This window comes from Somniosus microcephalus, chromosome 1 (genome assembly GCF_052327205.1).
Source record: "Somniosus microcephalus isolate GS21.2 chromosome 1, FLI_Smic_1.0, whole genome shotgun sequence".
NCBI classification, from domain to species: domain Eukaryota; kingdom Metazoa; phylum Chordata; class Chondrichthyes; order Squaliformes; family Somniosidae; genus Somniosus; species Somniosus microcephalus.
In genome coordinates, this window is record NC_140987.1 from 101067454 (window position 1) to 101086019 (window position 18566).

An 18566-nucleotide genomic window follows, 5' to 3' on the forward strand; every position below is an offset into this window, starting at 1 on the left:
TGGAGGCGGGATTGGAGGTGTGTGGGGGGTTAAAATCCCAAAATCGGGGGGCACGAACCCATCCCGCCCCCAACCCGCATCCATGCCAGTTTCAAAGGAGGCGGGTACCCGCCCCGCACTGGGACCCGCCTCCCCGAGGCGGGAAGGGGATTAGTGCCAATTAACTGCCTGTTAACAGGTAGTTAACAGGCAGTTTTTAGCCTAATCCCTATTTTTAATGTTGAAGTGTGGGATTCCCGACGGCTCCAAACCACGCCAAGTTAGAGGAGGCGGACCGTCGGGATGAAGGGCTTGGAGGGGTCGAGATGTCCGGTGTTCAGGTGAGTGATGGGTGCAAAGGTAAGTGTGTTTGGTGTGTGTAAAGTGTTTGAAGAAGTTTTACATACCTTTACTTACCTTTACAGCCTTCCTTCCTTCAGGTCTCGGGAGTCCCTCATCTCACCGGCACAGAAAGCAGAATGGCTGCGAGCTGTCAGAAATTGCAGCATTCAGCTTTCTGTTCCAGGGAGATCTCTAAATCATCCTGAGAGGAAGGAATTAACTTAGAATACAGATTGTCTGTGTTTGACAGCTTCAAACAGCTGTGAAACGTTGATATTTCATCTGTCAAAAGGTCTTGACAGATGAAATATGAATCTGTGACGTCACCTGTTGCCGGGTGGCCCTTATTTGGCCTGCTGAGCCCGTTGGGCGGGCTCAACAAGGTCAATCAAGTCAAAATCGCGTGGGTTGGCTAGAACTCGATGGAGGCGGGACTACAACCCCGAAAATTGTAGTCCCGCCTCTTACCCGACTCCTCAATGAAAATCCAGCCCTAGAAGTAGAGAAAATGGAGATGTTTGAAGGTTTCCTGTGTGTGCAATATTGCAACAGAATTGCAAGCCTGCTCTTTATAAATGGATTTACAATTTTGTTTCACATTGCACACAGAGAAGGAAATCTTCCCCCATGGTTTGAAATCAGAATATAAGTCTGAGGAAAGGTAATCGACCTGAAACGTTAACTCTGTTTCTCTCTCCACAGATGCTGCCTGACCTGCTGAGTATTTCCAGCATTTTCTGTTTTTATTTTATATTATATAAGATATTAGTAACAGAACATGTTTCAAAATGATTTTGCTATTTTAATGATGCATTTAATCTGTTTATTTTAAATGGGCTAATGCCATTGTGAAAATAGGAGGCAGAGGAATTTCATATTAAAGGGGAAAATTCCTGTGTAACCGTTGTGCATTTGGAAGTGCAACGAGGTGGAATTTCTGCCTGCCACTTTCACCTGCTGTTGACCCCCATCTCAGGGACAGGGTCATCGAAATGTTAAGGGTGGGCGACCAAGCCCAAAGCACCACAAAGGGGTACCTGTTCCGCAGAAACTTGGAGTGTCTCTGAGAGGCAGACGCAATAAGCCACTTGAGCCAAAGATCAGAAGATGCACAATCTTTTTCTTGTTTCATCCACAAGGTCTGTCCACTGTGGCAACAGCAAGCAATCCTCTGGAATAGATTGCTATTTGCCTTTTAAACTTTAGACCTTAATGTAGACCCCCACAATGGAGCACACGTCTGCTGTCAACTGTTGTAGGCCCCTCTGGGCCTATTAGGGACATTCTTGGCAGAATTACCAGGGTTGCGCAGGAACGCCCCCTGATACGTCCCTAAATTACTGCCAGGTTTTAGTGGGGGTGAGCAGAAGAAGTGCTCCATACATGATTGGGATTTTCTTATTGTAAATGGGGTGGAAACTTGCTGGATCCGGGTTTTGCTCCAAGTTGTGTCCACCCACCACTATTTTACCAGAATTCCCTCCCCCTGGGGAACAGAATTTCTAGGCTTAAAGCTTCTGACACTAATATTGTACAGTGCAATTTCAATTCCGTAGAAATTAAAATAAATTAGAACAAAGAAACTGATTAAGGGTAAGCTAAGATTTCTTTATTCAGTTTTATTAAAATGATATGCTCAATATTCTATGTTATTTTATATTAAAGTGTAAACATGCAGTATAAATGTACAATTTAGTCTTTCAATCTTTGTTTTGCAAGATGTTGCATTGTGTTTCCAATATGGTGATATTGTAGGAATTGACGAATTCCTAACTAATAACTGAGGTCGACTCAGGAGATCAATCAACAGGTCTTTAATGTAAGACTAAACGAGTTCAAACAGTTTGTTGAGATCGATACAGGAGAACCACGAAAACAGGTCTTAACAAGATGGAGATTCCATGAGGACTGCTTGGGCAGTCACGTGGTTTGCGACGTGACATCATCGCATTTACCCGCGTTTTCACGCGCTCTTAAAGGGGCTACGCCCCATACATACAAACACTATATACAAAACAAAGTAATGTCTAACACAATGGTACAGGCTTAGGCTGGTGTTAGAACATCGTTAAAGGGAATTACATACAGTTGCCCAGAATCATTCAGTGGCTCCACCACAATACCTGCAAAGATTTTGCTTCCTTCAATTACAATTTTTAAAAGCTATAAATACTGCTTATGTTAAATAATGTGCACAAATAACAGAGCTTTCAATAGGTGTCTTGCCCACTTAATTTGGATGCAGGTTATGAAAGCAAGAACAAGAATGGCAGCTTGAGCTTTAGTATGTGATATTAAAGCCCCCTTAATAACTATTGTGTAGCTCTTCTTGGCTGGCAACCATTTCCTTTCCTGATGGAAAAGTGGAAAGGAGGATAGAATCCAGCCAAATGCCTCCCAACAATACTAAATGAGATAATTCAAGTTTTCAATCTAAAACCTACGATTTGTGTTATGGAAGTAGCATCACTTCTTTTGGCCAGAGTAATTTTTTTACTACAATTATATAAGTAAAACCCCTATGGAGTGCCTTTACCCCTAAATCATGTTTACTAGTCTTATAATATTACATAAAAAATATTTTGACTCTTATGATCACATTGAGATGTGATTGAGCCATCCTTTAGAGCATTTATCATGGCCTAAATTGTCAATATTAAATTGACATTGACCTTGTTTATGCAATTAGAAAAACATCGGCCAGAATTTTACTGTAAAAAAAAAACGGGTGGGTTTGGAGCGTGGGGGCAGTTAAATTGTTAAATGTGAATCTCAAACTGATCCCACCTCCAACCTGCCCACTTCTGGTTTTGCTGGAGTTGGGGCAGGGGGCAGGCGATCAACCCGCTCTCAGTGGGGCATTACCTCAATTTAAATATTGTAATGAGGCTGGAAGCCTATTTTTCCCTCCATTTTGAATTTAACTGCCTGGGGACGGGTTTCACACAATTCGTGAAACCCGGCAGTTAAACCGAGGCGGGGACTGCTGCATCCAGGAGGTAAGTGGTTTTATACCTACCTCCTGGATCCAGGGTCCCTGCCATACCCACCCCCCGTGATCTGAGACCCCACCACGAGGCCTCCGATCACCCCTCCAGGTCTCCCCCCCCACCCCCAACAATGATGAGGCTGGTCATGATCCTCCAGTGGCCGGCCCCAATCCTCCGGCCCCCCTGCTGACCCCTGGCCGCAACCCCCTCAGCAATCCCCGACCACTGCCCACCCCACCCCGCATGATCCCTGACCACACCCCACCACGATTCCCGACAACCCCCCTGCGATCCCCGAACACACCCCTGCGATCCCCAATCCCCACCCTCCCCCATCCCCTACCACCCCCATTGCCTGTCGATCCCCTGCCGATCCTGCAACCACCACCGCCCCCCCACCACCGATCTTTTCTCCCCCCTTCTGATTGCCAACAACACCCCACCCAATTGCCGACCCCCCCCTCCCCATCGCCGACTCCCCCCTCCCACGAACCCTCCTCTGGACTGTGTAATGATCAGTAACATGTCATTCTAGAATGGTACACTAGGTGGAGCTGTATGTTTAGTAGTGGGGCTACCCACAAGGCAGTAGTCAAGATGGATGCCTGTACACTAGTCCACAAGGCTGAATAAATGACTAGCTCAAGCTAGCTGTTCATAATGAAAACGTCTATTTATTTATGAACATAACATGGTACCAGAAGTGGTAATATCTGCTGAATATTGTGAAACGCGACATGGAGAATTTGAAGCCACCGGAGAGTTGAAACTCACAGGGAATGTCGACTGCAACTGGCGGACTTTCAAACAACAATTCGAACTCTACATTGCTGCCATCGGGTTTGGTATGAAGCCAGACGCAAGGAAAATAGCGTTGCTGCTCATGGTTGCAGGCCCGCAGGTGATAGAGGTATTTAATACGTTTGTATTTGATCAAGAGGAGGACAGAGAAAAGATGGACGATGTGCTAAAGAAGTTTGACACACATTGTTCTCCCAAAAAGAACGAGACCTATGAGAGGTACGTGTTCCGTTCACGGACACAGCAGCAAAATGAGACTTTTGATAGCTTTGTGACCGATCTGAAACTGAAAGCACAGACATGTAATTTCTCTGAACTGAAATCATCCATGATTCGTGACCAGATTGTGTTTGGTATTCATGATAAAAAGGTCAGGGAACGTTTGTTGAGAGAAACTGAACTAACATTGGAGGATGCTGTGAAAATATGCCATGCCAGTGAGCTAGCTCAACAGCACGCAAAGACTTTCAGTGAAATTAATAATAATGCGACTGTAGTGAATGACTGTGCTGCTGTCGGTGCTGTGTTCTACAAAGGGAAGAAACGTGGGCAGAACAGAAATACAAAGCAATCGGAGGATGGAACTTTTAATTGTAAACGCTGTGGTTACCAGCACAAGTCAAGACAATGCCCAGCGTTTGGAAAGAATCACTTTGCCAAACAATGCTTTTCAAAAGTAAAAACAAAGAAAGGGCAACAAGTCAATGTGATTGAGGACACTGATTTAAGTGAGACATTTTTTGTAGGAATGGTGTCATGTGACAATATAGAAAAGGATACAGAAAATGTGCAGCCCTCAGGAATGGACAATGCTGAACATAAAGTTAATGCAGTAAAAGAGGACAAATGGATAATGCCACTGCAGGTAAATGGAGCATTAGTTACATTGAAACTAAACACTGGGGCAAAAGCAAACTTAATCAGTATGAGTGACATTAAAAATATGAAAGAAAAGCCCAAAATACAGAAAAAGTCAGTACTACTGAAGAACTATAATGGACAGAAAATAGATAGCTTAGGTGTATGCAGACTTAAAGTGACAGTCAAAGACAAAGTGCATCATCTCATGTTTTCTGTTGTGGCTGAAGGACTTGATTCACTACTAGGTGACAAAGCTTGTGAGGACTTAGAACTGGTCAAGAGAGTCTACTGTGTAAACTGTGCCATAAGCAGACCAGATGACTCAGTGGATTCTGTAGTGAGTAATTTCCAGGATGTGTTCAAAGGATTTGGAGTTCTACCATTCACTTACAAGATCCAGCTAAAGGAGGATGCTCAGCCAGTGGTACATGCTCCACGGAGAGTTCCAGCACCCCTGTGTGACCGGCTCAAGAAAGAACTGGACAGAATGACCACACTAGGTGTCATCAGGAAAGTCGAAGGGCCAACAGACTGGGTTAACTCCATGGTATGTGTAAAGAAAAAGAACAATGATCTAAGAGTATGCATGGATCCAAAGGACTTAAATGCAAACATAAAACGTGAACACTACCAGATTCCCAAGCGAGAAGAAATCACCAGTGAAATGTCAGGTGCCAGATACTTCACAAAGCTCGATGCCTCACAAGGATTTTGGCAACTAAAACTGGATGAAGAGAGCACCAAATACTGTACCTTCAACACACCATTTGGCAGGTATTGTTTCCTCAGAGTGCCTTTCGGGATAATATCTGCATCTGAAATCTTTCATAGAGCGATGGAACACATAATTGAAGGCCTGGAAGGAGTTCGGGTCTATGTTAATGACATCATCATCTGTGGCTCCACACTGAAAGAACACAATGAGAGACTGACTAAAGTGCTACAGAGCAGACGCCGGAAAGGACTGTAGCTCAACAAAGCCAAGTGTCAGTTTGGCGTCCAGGAAGTCACTTTCTGATATACCTATCAATTCATTCCATGAAAAGCGACGAGTTAAGATAGTAACTATAGGTTTTTATTGGCTAAATAACAGAGCCCACCCTCGTGGGTGATCGGTTCCAACAAGGAAGAATACTAGCCAGTCACCTTTATACCTGGGCAAGCAGGCGGAGCCATGGGCAGAGTCAGCTGAGGTATGCCTAGGTATAACAGCATGCGTGGCAAGAGGTAACCTTGTGTCGTGATAACAACAGTGTAAACAGTGATAACAACAGTGTAACAATAGTGAACGGTTGTGAACGATAACAGTGGTTTACCACATTCACCCCTTGTTTAAAATTGAGTCCGGCGGGGTGAAGTGTACTAGCAGTTCGTGTATGTCAGTCTATCAGGAGGCCTCGTAAGCCGTTCTGATCGGCGCAGCAGCGGCGGCGGTGGTGCAGTATCCGATGTTAGTGCTGGTGTCTGCGTGGTCGACGAAGGCTCCTGGGGTTCCGGCATGCCGCCTACAGGAGCTGGATTTGGGGGAGTGGTGGGGGATAACGGTGGTATCTCAGGGGTGCCCGAGGGTGCGAGGTCTCGCAAGGAGACTGTGTCCTCCCGCCCGTCTGGGTATGCCACATAGGCATACTGGGGGTTGGCGTGCAGGAGGTTCACCCTCTCGACCAGGGGGTCCATTTTATGGGTCCTCACGTGCTTCCGCAGCAGGACGGGCCCCAGAGAACTCAGCCATGTTGGTAGCGAGGTTCCCGTAGTCGACTTCCTGGGGAAAACGAACATTTGCTCATGGGGGGTGGCGTTAATGGCAGTACAAAGCAGTGACCGGATGGAATGGAGCGCTGCCGGGAGGACTTCCTGCCAGCGAGAGGTTGGGAGGCCCTTAGACTTTAGGGCTAAGAGGACGGCCTTCCAAACTGTCGCGTTCTCTCTTTCCACCTGGCCGTTCCCCTGGGGGTTGTAGCTGGTGGTCCTGCTCGCAGCAATACCTCTTGCGAGCAGGAACTGGCGAAGTTCCTCGCTCATGAAGGATGAGCCCCGGTCGCTATGTATATAGTTCGGGAACCCGAACAAGGCGAAGAGGTCGTTCAGGCATTTGATGACCGTGGTACTGGTCATGCCTGGGCAGGGCATGGCAAAGGGGAAATGGGAGTACTCGTCAATAATGTTGAGGAAGTACACATTACGGTCAGAGGACGGGAGGGGCCCCTTAAAATCGATGCTCAAGCGCTCGAAGGGGTGGGTGGCCTTGATCAGGCTTGCTCTGTCCGGCCTATAGAAATGTGGTTTGCATTCGGCACAGGCTTGGCAGTTCCTGGTCATGGTCCTGACCTCCTCGATGGAGTAGGGCAGGTTGCGGGCCTTAATGAAATGGTAAAGTCTCGTGACCCTGGGGTGGCAGAGGTCGTTGTGGAGGGTCCGCAGTCTATCAACTTGCGCGTTGGCGCATGTACCTCGTGATAGGGCATCTGGGGGCTCGTTGAGTTTGCCAGGCCGGTACAAGATATCGTAATCGTAGGTGGAGAGCTCAATTCTCCACCTCAAGATCTTGTCGTTCTTGATTTTGCCCCTCAGCTTGTTATTAAACATAAAAGCGACCGAACGCTGGTCGGTGAGGAGGGTAAATCGTTTGCCTGCCAGGTAATGCCTCCAGCGTCATACCGCTTCCACAATCGCCTGGGCCTCCTTCTCGACAGAAGAGTGTCGGATCTCAGGGCCCTGGAGGGTCCTTGAGAAGCAGGCCACAGGTCTCCCCGCCTGGTTAAGGGTTGCAGCTAGGGCGAAGTCGGATGCATCGCTCTCCACTTGGAAAGGGATGGACTCATCCACTGCGTGCATTGTGGCCTTCGCAATGTCTCCTTTTATGAGGGAGAAGGCTGCGCATGCTTCTGCTGTCAGGGGGAAGGAGGTGGACTTCATGAGGGGTCTGGCTTTGTCCGCATAATTGGGCACCCATTGGGCATAGTAAGCGAAGAGCCCCAGGGTTCTCTTCAGTGCCTTTTGACAGTGGGGAAGGGGAAGCTCCATGAGGGGGCGCATTCTTTTGGGGTCGGGGCCGATGACTCCGTTCTCTACTACGCAGCTGAGGATGGCAAGGCGCGAGGTGTTAAAAATACATTTCTCCTTATTGTAAGTGAGATTCAGCCGTTGGGCCGTACGGAGGAATTTCTCCAGATTAACATCATGGTCCTGCTGGTCGTGGCCGCAGATGGTGACGTTATCTAGATAAGGAAACGTGGCCTGCAGCGCATTCTGGTCAACCATCCGGTCCATCTCCCTTTGGAAGACCGAAACCCCGTTGGTGATGCCGAAGGGAACCCTAAGGAAGTGGTAGGGGCGGCCATTCGTCTCGAAGGCGGTATACTGGCGGTCCTCAGGGCGGATAGGGAGTTGGTGATAGGCCGACTTAAGGTCGATGGTGGAGAATACCCGGTACTGTGCAATCTGGTTGATCATATCAGATATGCGGGGAAGGGGGTATGCGTCCAGCTGGGTGTACCGGTTTATGGTTTGGCTGTAGTCGATGACCAGGCAGTGTTTATTGCCGGTCTTAACGACTACGACCTGGGCACGCCAGGGGCTGGTTCTCCCCTCGATGATGCCCTCCTTCAGGAGTCGCTGCACCTCAGAGCTAATAAAAGCTCTGTCCCCGGCGCTGTACCGCCTGCTCTTGGTAGCAATGGGTTTACAGTCGCGGGTGAGGTTAGCGAACAAGGAGGGGGGCGGGACTTTGAGAGTGGAGAGACCGCAGGTGGTACGCGGCGGGCGGTTTAAAAACTGCTGGTTGTAGACTGTGAGTGGGGGGAGGGATCCACCGTATGCCAACGTGACACTTTGAAGGTGGCATTGGAAATCCAGCCCTAGTAGGACGGCAGCGCAGGGCTGGGGCAGGACGAGAAGTTTAAAGTTTTTATATTCCGTGCCCCTAACCGACAGGGTCACCACACAGTAGCCGCTGACGTCTGTTGAATGGGACTTCGACGCCATCGAGATCCGATGGCGCGTTGGCCGGACAGTGAGGGAGTAGCAGCGCACCGTGTCTGGGTGAATAAAACTCTCCGTGCTCCCACTGTCGAACAGGCAGGTCGTGGCGTGGCCGTTAACTTCGATGTCCATCATGCACCTGGACAGATGATGCGGGAGAGCTTGGTCAAGCGTGACGGAGGCCAGTGTATGGCTGAGTGAGCTGCTGTAGTTGGCAGGTGAGGCGGTGGTCGGGTCTGGAGACAAAATGGCGGCTGAGTGCGGTGAACAAAATGGCGGCGCCCATGACGTGGATCCCCACGAGGTCGAAGTTGGACAAAATGGCAGAGAAGATGGCTGCCCCCACGACTCACACGAGGCACTGCTGGCGTCTGTGGCTTTCCCCCTGCAGGCGTTTGCGAAGTGGCCTTTTTTTTGCATCCGGAGCAGGTCGCGTTCCTTGCAGGGCAGCGCGCCCTTTGATGTCTCGCCTGGCCACAGAAATAGCAGCTGGCGGCCCGATCGCGGGGCTCCGCTGCCGCAGCAGGTCCCGAGGGTGGCGGTCCCGATCGATTCCGGGACACCGATGCCGTAGTAGGTCCCAGGGGCGGCGGTGCGAGGGGTATTGCGGCCGAAGTCGGGCCCGAGTCCCAGGGTTGCGCAGCACTGTACCCGGAGTACGCCTCGAGGTCCCGATAGGCCACTTCCAGGGAGCGAGCGAGGGCTGCAGCTGCTTTCAAGCCGAGGTCCTTTGATTCGAGCAGTCTTTGCCGTGAGTAGTCAGACCGAAGGCCTTTCACGAAGGCATCACGGATATTTCCTTCAGCATGTTGTGCAGCCGATACAGCTTTAAAGTCACAGTCCCTGCCGAGTGTTTGTAGCGCCCGTAAAAATTCATCTACAGACTCTCCTGGCTGTTGCGAGCGGGATCTTAGGAGATGTCTGGCATACGTTGAATTTACTGGGCTCCGGTACTGCTCTTTTAGCAGGTCGAGGGCCTCCTCGTACGTAGCAAGGTCCCGGATGAGTGCAAATACTTTAGGGCTCACCTGGGCGGTCAGAACTCTTAGTTTGTCGGCTTCCGATGGCACGCCGGAGGCTACCAGGTAGGATTCAAAGCAGCTCAGCCAGTGATCGAAGTCAAGGGCTGAATTCGCTGCCTGTGGATTTAGATCCAGGTACGGCGGTTGGAGGGCTCGCAGCCAAGTCGGCTGCTGGGGCTGTTGTAGCTGACCGTTTGGCCGGTCGTTTGGCTGCTCCAGTCCATTCATTTCAAAATTTAGCCAATAAAATTGATATACCTATCAATTCATTCCATGAAAAGCGACGAGTTAAGATAGTAACTATAGGTTTTTATTGGCTAAATAACAGAGCCCACCCTCGTGGGTGATCGGTTCCAACAAGGAAGAATACTAGCCAGTCAGTCACCTTTATACCTGGGCAAGCAGGCGGAGCCATGGCCGGAGTCAGCTGAGGTATGCCTAGGTATAACAGCGTGCATGGCAAGAGGTAACCTTGTGTAGTGATAACAACAGTGTAAACAGTGATAACAACAGTGTAACAATAGTGAACGGTTGTGAACGATAACAGTGGTTTACCACACTTTCCTAGGAGATAATCTATCTGGTAAAGGAATAGAGCCAGATATGGAAAAAGTAAACGCCATACTCAACATGCCCCGACCCACTGACAAAAAAGGAGTGCTACGCATCATGGGGATGATAAACTTCATTGGAAAGTTCATTCCTAACTTGTCAGCCAAGACAGCCTGTCTGCAAGACCTGCTACATAAAACAAATGAGTTCGCATGGACAGAAAGACATGAACAAGAGTGGATGAACCTTAAAACAGTGCTGACAGCCACACCTGTACTCACCTTCTTTGACCCAACAAAGAGAATCAAAGTGTGAACGGATGCATCAACAGATGGCCTAGGCGCGGTCTTGCTACAAGCAGAGGGTGAAGATTGGAAGCCTGTTGCCTATGCCTCCAGGTCTATGACTGATTCTGAGTGTCGATATGCCCAGATTGAAAAGGAATGTCTAGGCTTGGTAGCTGGACTAGAAAAGTTCCATGGCTACATATATGGACTTCCCACCTTCACAGTTCAGACAGACCACTGCCCAGTGGTTGCCATCATAAAAAAAAATCTGAATGAGATGTCTCCAAGGATTCAATGACTCATGATGAAGCTGCAAAGATTTGACTTTGAACTGATCTACACACCAGGTAAACACATAGTGTTAGCAGATGCACTATCCCGAGCACCCACAATGAGTCATGTGAGCTGTACTGAAGAAGACGTGGATGTTCATGTGAGTATGGTCACTGCTGTGCTGCCCGTGTCAGACGCAAAATCAAAGCAAATAGCAGAAGAAACAGTAAAAGGTACAGTGTTACAAACAGTAATAGAGAACATTCATCATGGTTGGCCAAAAGGTTCCTGTCAAAGTACTATCACATCAGGTCAGAGTTAAGTGTTGCAAGTGGACTATTACTAAAACAGAACAGAATAGTCATTCCACAGGCTCTACGTCAAGACATGCTCAAAAGGATTCATGAGGGACATCTCGGAATTGAAAAATGCAAAAGGAGAGCAAGAGACACTGTTTATTGGCCTGGCATAAATAAGGACATTGAGAACATGATAGGCATATGTGAGACATGTCAGAAACACCAAAACAAACAAGCAAAGGAACCAATGATAGTAGCTGACTTACCAACAGCAACATGGCAAAAGGTTGGTATGGACCTCTTTCATTTGAATGGTAAAGACTATCTAATAGTGATTGACTACTATTCTAACTATCCTGAGATGGCGCTACTCTCAAGCACATCAGCAAGCAGTGTCATAATGCATGTTAAATCCATCTTCGCCAGACATGGAATTCCCAGGATTGCCGTTAGCGACAATGGTCCGTGCTTCAACTATAAGGAGTGGCAACAGTTTGCAGCACATTATGACTTTCAACACATCACATCCAGTCCTCTGTATGCTCAGTCGAATGGTAAGGCAGAGAAAGGTGTTTAAGTTCTCAAACAGCTACTGAAGAAAGCAACAGAAAGCAAGTCTGATACTTATCTCGCCCTGCTGAGCTACCGAGCCTCCCTTTAGACTGTGGTTCTTCACCTGCTGAACTCCTAATGGGTCGCAAGTTGCGCACCACGCTACCCTGCTGTGCAAAAGAAAAGCAGAGTAAGGAACTGAGACAGAGGCCTAGAAATTGGGTTTTGGCGCAGCGACGGCTTTAGCGCCGGAAGTTAGTGCCGGAGCTAAGTCGCGCTGGGCGGGCCAAAAATTCACTACTTCTGCGCCCAAACGGCTGCCGGCGCTGCTGAAAGCTGTTAGCGCCTGAAAACTGGCGCTATGCGCTGAATTTCGGCGCTATTCCGGCGCTGCGGCGCCCGCTGCGGTGCGGCAGGTTCGGGAAGTGCAGGCCTCCTCCTTCCCTTAAGGAGGAGCTGCCTGCACCCGGCCGCGGCCCGCGATAATCTTTTTAAAAATGAGCCCGGCACCTCGGACAAGTGCCGGGCTTGCTTCTGTTCCGGGGGGGGGGGAAGTCCGGGGAGGGAGCGGTGGGCGGCGGGAAAGCGGCCGGCCGCCGCGGGGCCTTTAATGCGCCGGCGCAACGTTCTGTAAGGCACCTCTGCCAGAACGTTGCTTGCGGCTGCCACGGGCGAGGCGGCCGCAACTCAATTTCCGAGTTCGGGCGGGTTACCATGGCAACCGGGACGCTGCGCACACCGATGACGTCATCGGTGCCGGCGCAGCGCTACCGGCCTAACGCCGATTTAGGGCCCCTGTCAATTTCAAAACTGGCCATAACTTCGCCGCTAGGCCCTCTAGCGCCTCAAAAGCGGCGCTAAGGCCAGTGAATTTCTAGGCCAGAGACTTCAACTGTTAAAGCTGAAACAGAAATCACACTATGACAAGTCATCCAAAACTCTGAAACCATTGGCAAGGGATGATGTTGTCAGGATTGAGGATCCAGATGCATGGAACAGGAAAGCTACAGTTCTTGAGGAAGTAGGACCAAGGTCATACACTGTTAGAACTGAGGAAGGACAGATTCTCAGGAGGAACCGCCGTTCCCTCCTCAAAACACAAGAAACTATCCAAGAGCAAATCGATGACAATGCCGCAACTGAATCTTGTCACTCACCACCAGGACAATCTAATACAAACACACATACAGGCTCTCATGAAAACACATCAGACTTACCTGTGCTGAGAAGATCCACACGTGAAGTAAAAAAGCCTGATAGACTTAATCTTTGAGTACAAAGAAAACTATAATAAAAGAATGAAAAGCTTGGAGTTCATAAAGTAAAGATTTGAAAATGTGTTGACTGTTGTGAAGATGTTTATGTTGTTATGATTGATTGATATTGATTGATATTGATTTTGTTTAACCTCAAAGGAAGGGGGATGTAATGACCAGTAACATGTCATTCTAGAATGGTACACTAGGTGGAGCTGTATGTTTAGTAGTGGGGCTACCCACAAGGCAGTAGTGAAGATGGATGCCTGTACACTAGTCCACATGGCTGAATAAACGACTAGCTCAAGCTAGCTGTTCATAATGAAAACGTCTATTTATTTATGAACATAACAGACCGAACCCTTGCAACTAAAGCCTACCCGCCCACAGCCAGCCAGCCTCGCAAGCTGGCTGGCTGCAGGCAGGAAACTGAGGCCTCACATTCAAATTAGGCTCTGCTGGTAAAATTGGCAGGGCCTGCGGGAAACCGGCCTCCCGGGTTAAATATTCTAACTGACACTTCCTGGTTCAGACTCTGCGTGCCTCAGTAAGGATTCTTCAGTCTGATTGCTTAAGGAGATACACAGCTGCTTGTCTTGTTCACACAGGTCCCAGATCCCTTGTAGAGGGCGTCACGCTGAAATGGTTCTCTAAATACTGCAAGTTCCAGTGAAAAAGCCCATAGAAGTCTGTAGGCAAGTGTATCTGTAATGAATGGCTAGTGCCATTAGTTCACTGCTGACAACAACAACAACTTGTATTTATATAGTGCCTTTAACGCAGTAAAACATCCCAAAGCGCTTCACAAGGGTGTTACAAGAAAAGAAAATTGACACCGAGCCATATAAGGAGAAATTAGGGCAGGTGACCAAAAGCTTGGTCAGAGAGGTAGGTTTTAAGGAGCGTCTTAAAGAAGGAAAGAGAGGTAGAGAGGCGGAGAGGTTTTGGCAAGGAATTCCAGAGTTTGGGGCCCAGGCAACAGAAGGCACAGCGTGAGGTATTGTTTTGAGGCTTCTTCTACCTCCATTTGCAAGTATGCCTGGGCTAGATCAATTTTGGTGAAGCGTTTACCTCCAGATAGCGAGGCGAAAATATCCTCAATTCGTGGAAGCGGATATTGTACCGTGTGAAGGACTGGGTTCACTGTCACCTTAAAATCCCCACAGATGCGGACCTTCTTTGGTTCCCCAGGCGTATTACTCAACGACCTCTTTATTACAGGAACGATGGGTGTAGCCCACTCGCTCCAGTCTACTTTGGACAGTACTCCTGAACGTTCCAACCCTTCCAGCTCTGCTTCGACAGCTGGTCTGATCGCATAAGGCACTGGTCTGGCCTTAAGAAACTTTGGGCTTGCATTTTCCTCTATTTTAATCGTTGCTGTTATGCCTTTTAGTGTTCCGAGTCCCTCCTGGAACACTTCTTTTGCATCAGTTAGCATTTTTGACAGTCGGCCAGGTGTGACGTCGTCATCCTTTTTAGCCTCAACCTTCAGTGCCTGTATGGAATGCCAATCTAATTGTATCTTCTGGATCCATTCACGTCCTAGCAGTGGTGGTCCTCCATCTGGCAATACATATATGTCCATTTTAGGTATTTCCTGGCCTTTATATATCACTTTCACCCTTATTTTTCCTTTGGGGTAGACTTTTTGCCCCGTGTACGCCTTCAAGACAATCTCTGTAGCTTTCAAGGGTATATGTGAAAATAGCCGCTTGTAGTCCCTTTGGTTTATGACTGTTAGGGCTGATCCTGTGTCCAATTCCATTTTCACTTGGAGTCCGTCTATCTTGAGTGTAACCCAGATAGTCTGGTGATCCTCCATTTTGGTTACCTTATGTAGTTTCAGACAACCCAGCTCCTTGCTTCCAGAGTCTGTGTCAATTTTCTGTTCGTCTGAACTACTGTCCATCACCTTGTGTACCTTTTTGTACTTCTCCTGTGGAGATTTCTTACTGTTGGTTTTCTTCCCAGACCTGCAGACTCTTGCTATGTGTCCTGCTTTTCCACACTGTCTGCACACTTGGTCCTTGAACCAACAATCCTTCTGGTCGTGTGTTGTTCTGCTGCAGCGATAGCACTTCCCTGTTCCATAGGACATTTCATTGGTGCCATATTCTTGCGGTCTCCATTGTATCTCTGCAGCGCTCCTTGCGGCTGCTTCGTGTGATACTGCGATACTGAAAGCCTTGTCCAGCGTAAGATCCTTTTCTGATAGAAACCGTTTCTGGGTTCCTTCACTTTGCAGGCCACACACAAACTTGTCCCTTAACGTATCTGCTAGTCCCGCTCCAAACTGGCAGTGTTTCGATAGCTTGCGCAGTTCCGTTAGGTACTCAGCATTGCTTTCGTCTTTGTGTTGGTTCCTTTTATGGAACTTAAATCGTTCTGCTATCAGCAGCAGTGTGGGGTTTAAGTGGTCCTGTAGGATTTCTACTATGCTTTCGAAATTCTTGTTCACAGGCTTCTCTGGGGTTATTAGGTTCCGCAGTAACCCATAAGCTTTTGCACCCATGGAATTTAACAAAACCAGTGCTTTCCTAGCATCTGGCACTTCATTCGCCCTGCAGTACACCTCAATACGTTCCACATATGTCACCCAATCTTCGACTTGATTGTCGAACGTAGAGATACTGCCACTCTTATGCATCCCTGGGTGTGATTTAACTGTCAAAAATGGCATCTCCCGTACTTCCCCTTCTTTTCCGCTGGCACAAAATGGCGTCTCCCGCGCTTTCCTTCCTTCCCGCGCTCGCCCTTCTTCTCTGCTGCAGCTTCTAAAAATTGCGTCCCCCGCGCTCTTCCTTCTTCTCCGCGGCTCAATGGCGTCTCCCGCGCTCTTCCCTGCTTCTCCCCGTGGACACTGTTCAGCCCTTGAGCCCTGGCTGTGCTCTGCGCGTTCTTTTTTTTTTGTGTGCGCCTTTCCCATTTCCGCCGCTCGGTCCTGAACCCGGCTGTTGCTTTACCCTCTCTCTCTCTGTTTTGTTTTTCCTCAACGACGCTCGGTTTTCAACCCCCGGCTGCGCCCTGTGCGCTTCACCCTCTGTCTTACCCCGTCGACGCTGCTCGGCTTTCTCTCCGCCGTCGGTCGGCTCCAGCCGCCGCTGTCCGGGAAAGGTCTGCGCTGTACCTGTCGTCAGTCTATTGCTGATCGTCGTGGCTGAGGAACCAAGCCCGGCTCTCCACAGCCCCCCCTGTGATGTTCACTCTCTGCCGGATGACTGGGCGGTTACTCGTGGTCGATGCCCGTGTTTCTGGCCTCGACTTTCTTCCACCGCCCTCCCGGAGCGAATCCTCGAAGGGAAATGCAGAGTTGCAGGTAGATTCGAATCGACACTCGTCGCCACTGTTAGATCCGTGATTCTGAGAGTATGATGTTTTTCAATAACCGCACGGATGCTGTAACTTAACAATCAACAGGTATTTACTGGAGTAGGGTAGTCTCAAGACTGGGGTACAGAGGCATGCTCAAGGCTTATATACAGGTGTGGTCACTGCCGGTACTACAGTATACAGGAGCTGTAAAAGTAGTTCTCTCTTAAAGGTACATACACTACAGGTGCGAGTTAGGATACGGGCAGCCAAGTTTTGGATGAGCTCAAGTTTACGTAGGGTAGAATGTCTGGGCCATTAAGTCATATATGGTACAGGGCATTAAAATTCGCCTTCAATGTTGACTTGTAGACCATATTTTACGGTAAGTTTTCATCAAGTATCATCATCTCACCAAAGTAACCTCTGTATTTGGTATATTATGACTCCAGATGGAGTGGCAATACTGGATTAGAACATAACTTTAGTTTTAAATTGATATGCAGGAAATAACCATAGTACAAACTGTAGCCTGCTGAAGATAGACCATTACAAACTTACTGTGTACAGATGCAATCTTTGCTTATAAAAATGAATGTTGGTCATTCTGAGAAACCAAAGCTGTTCTTCCTATGGGGAAACATTATACGAACTGGTTTTGTTTTGCATTTTTATTTGTATTACAGCTAGCTGAGGTGGAAGGGTGCAAAATAGAGCTCAGTGACCGGGTCATGTGGTTGGAAGAGCAGCTGGAGATCATGAGAAACAAGATAAAATCTGCAGGATTATATGAGGAAACAATTAGTGCCAAAGACAAGGTATATTAAGCATTCCTCTTTGCAAATTTGACTTATTTTTTAAAAATGCATTTTTTAATAAAGGTCAGGTAGATAGTTTGACAAATAGAATACTGAGCAATCCTGCCAAATACAGGTAAACTGAGGCTAAATTATCCTATGACGCAGAAAACCGAGAGGTGCCCACTCTGAAAAGGCTTTTGTGGAGCCGGAGTCATTGAATATATTCATGGTGGAGATAGACATATATTTGAGCTACAGGGAGTCAAGGGTTATGGGGAGCGGGTGGGAAAGTGGTGTTGAGGCCAAGATCAGATCAGCCATGATTTTATTGAATGGCGGGGCAGGCTTGAGGGGCCGAATGGCCTACTCCTGCTCCTATTTCTTATGTTCTTATGTTCTTATGTTGGTGCTGAATTTTAGTAATTTTATTTTGTGCAAACTCAAAAGCCTAGAAATAAAATGTTTTTCATTCTTTAGCAGTGGGCGTCTAGGGGACACAAATCTACCAGTGCTACTGGTATAAAAACTGAAAATGCTGGGAATATCAGCAGGTCAGGCAGCATCTGTGGAAAGAGAAACAGTGTTAACGTTTCAGGTCGGTGACCTTTCATCACAACTGAAAAATGTTAGATATATAACAGGATTTAAACATATGCAGAGACAGGGAAAGAGGGGAGGGGAGGAAAGGACAAAAAAAGGGATTATCTGTGATAGGGTGGCAGGCAGGAGAGATTAAAAGACAAAAGTGATGATGGTGCAAGCCAAAGGAGATGTTCATGGGACAAGTAAAGAAATAAAAGGTGGGTCTAGAAGAGGTGTAAATGGGAATAGTAGAATCATCAACAGCTGCCGTCCGAAAAAATGGGGGCAGTGCTGCTGGTGCACTAGGCAGTAGATGAAAATGCCCCAGGTCAACTTAGTTCGCTCTCTGTGGACTGGCATTTGAAACATCCATCTGCCAGCCCAACAGAGAATGTGCACTTGCAATGTGGAGAATCACAGTGGGCAAAACCACATCCTACCATTCCATGATGCACTACATTGGCATACTAGAACAGTGCACCACAAAGTGCCTTACAAGTATTTCTTCATCTCTCATCTTCATCGTTTGTGAATATTAAAAAGTATGCATCTTTTATTTCCAATTCAAAATATAAACTGCACTGCAAAAGCCAAAAAATGTTTATTCAATGCATACTTGTGAATGGTTGAATACGAATAGGTATTGATCATACAATAACATTATTGGATGAAGAATT

The 18566-nt window shown here is 47.8% G+C and overlaps 1 protein-coding gene across 3 annotated transcripts in view; it reads left to right on the forward strand.

Moving 5' to 3' along the window:
• LOC147124260 (coiled-coil domain-containing protein 192-like) overlaps window positions 1-18566 on the forward strand; it is a 163177-nt gene that overhangs the window by 92209 nt on the left and 52402 nt on the right. For 2 of the 3 annotated variants that reach the window (XM_085984408.1, XM_085984402.1), the window contains exon 4: window positions 17194-17325. The exons of the other annotated variant lie outside the window; for it this stretch is intronic. In XM_085984408.1, the coding sequence (XP_085840534.1) occupies window positions 17194-17325 (132 nt within the window). The remainder of the gene's footprint in view (window positions 1-17193; window positions 17326-18566) is intronic. 3 annotated transcript variants of the gene reach the window in all.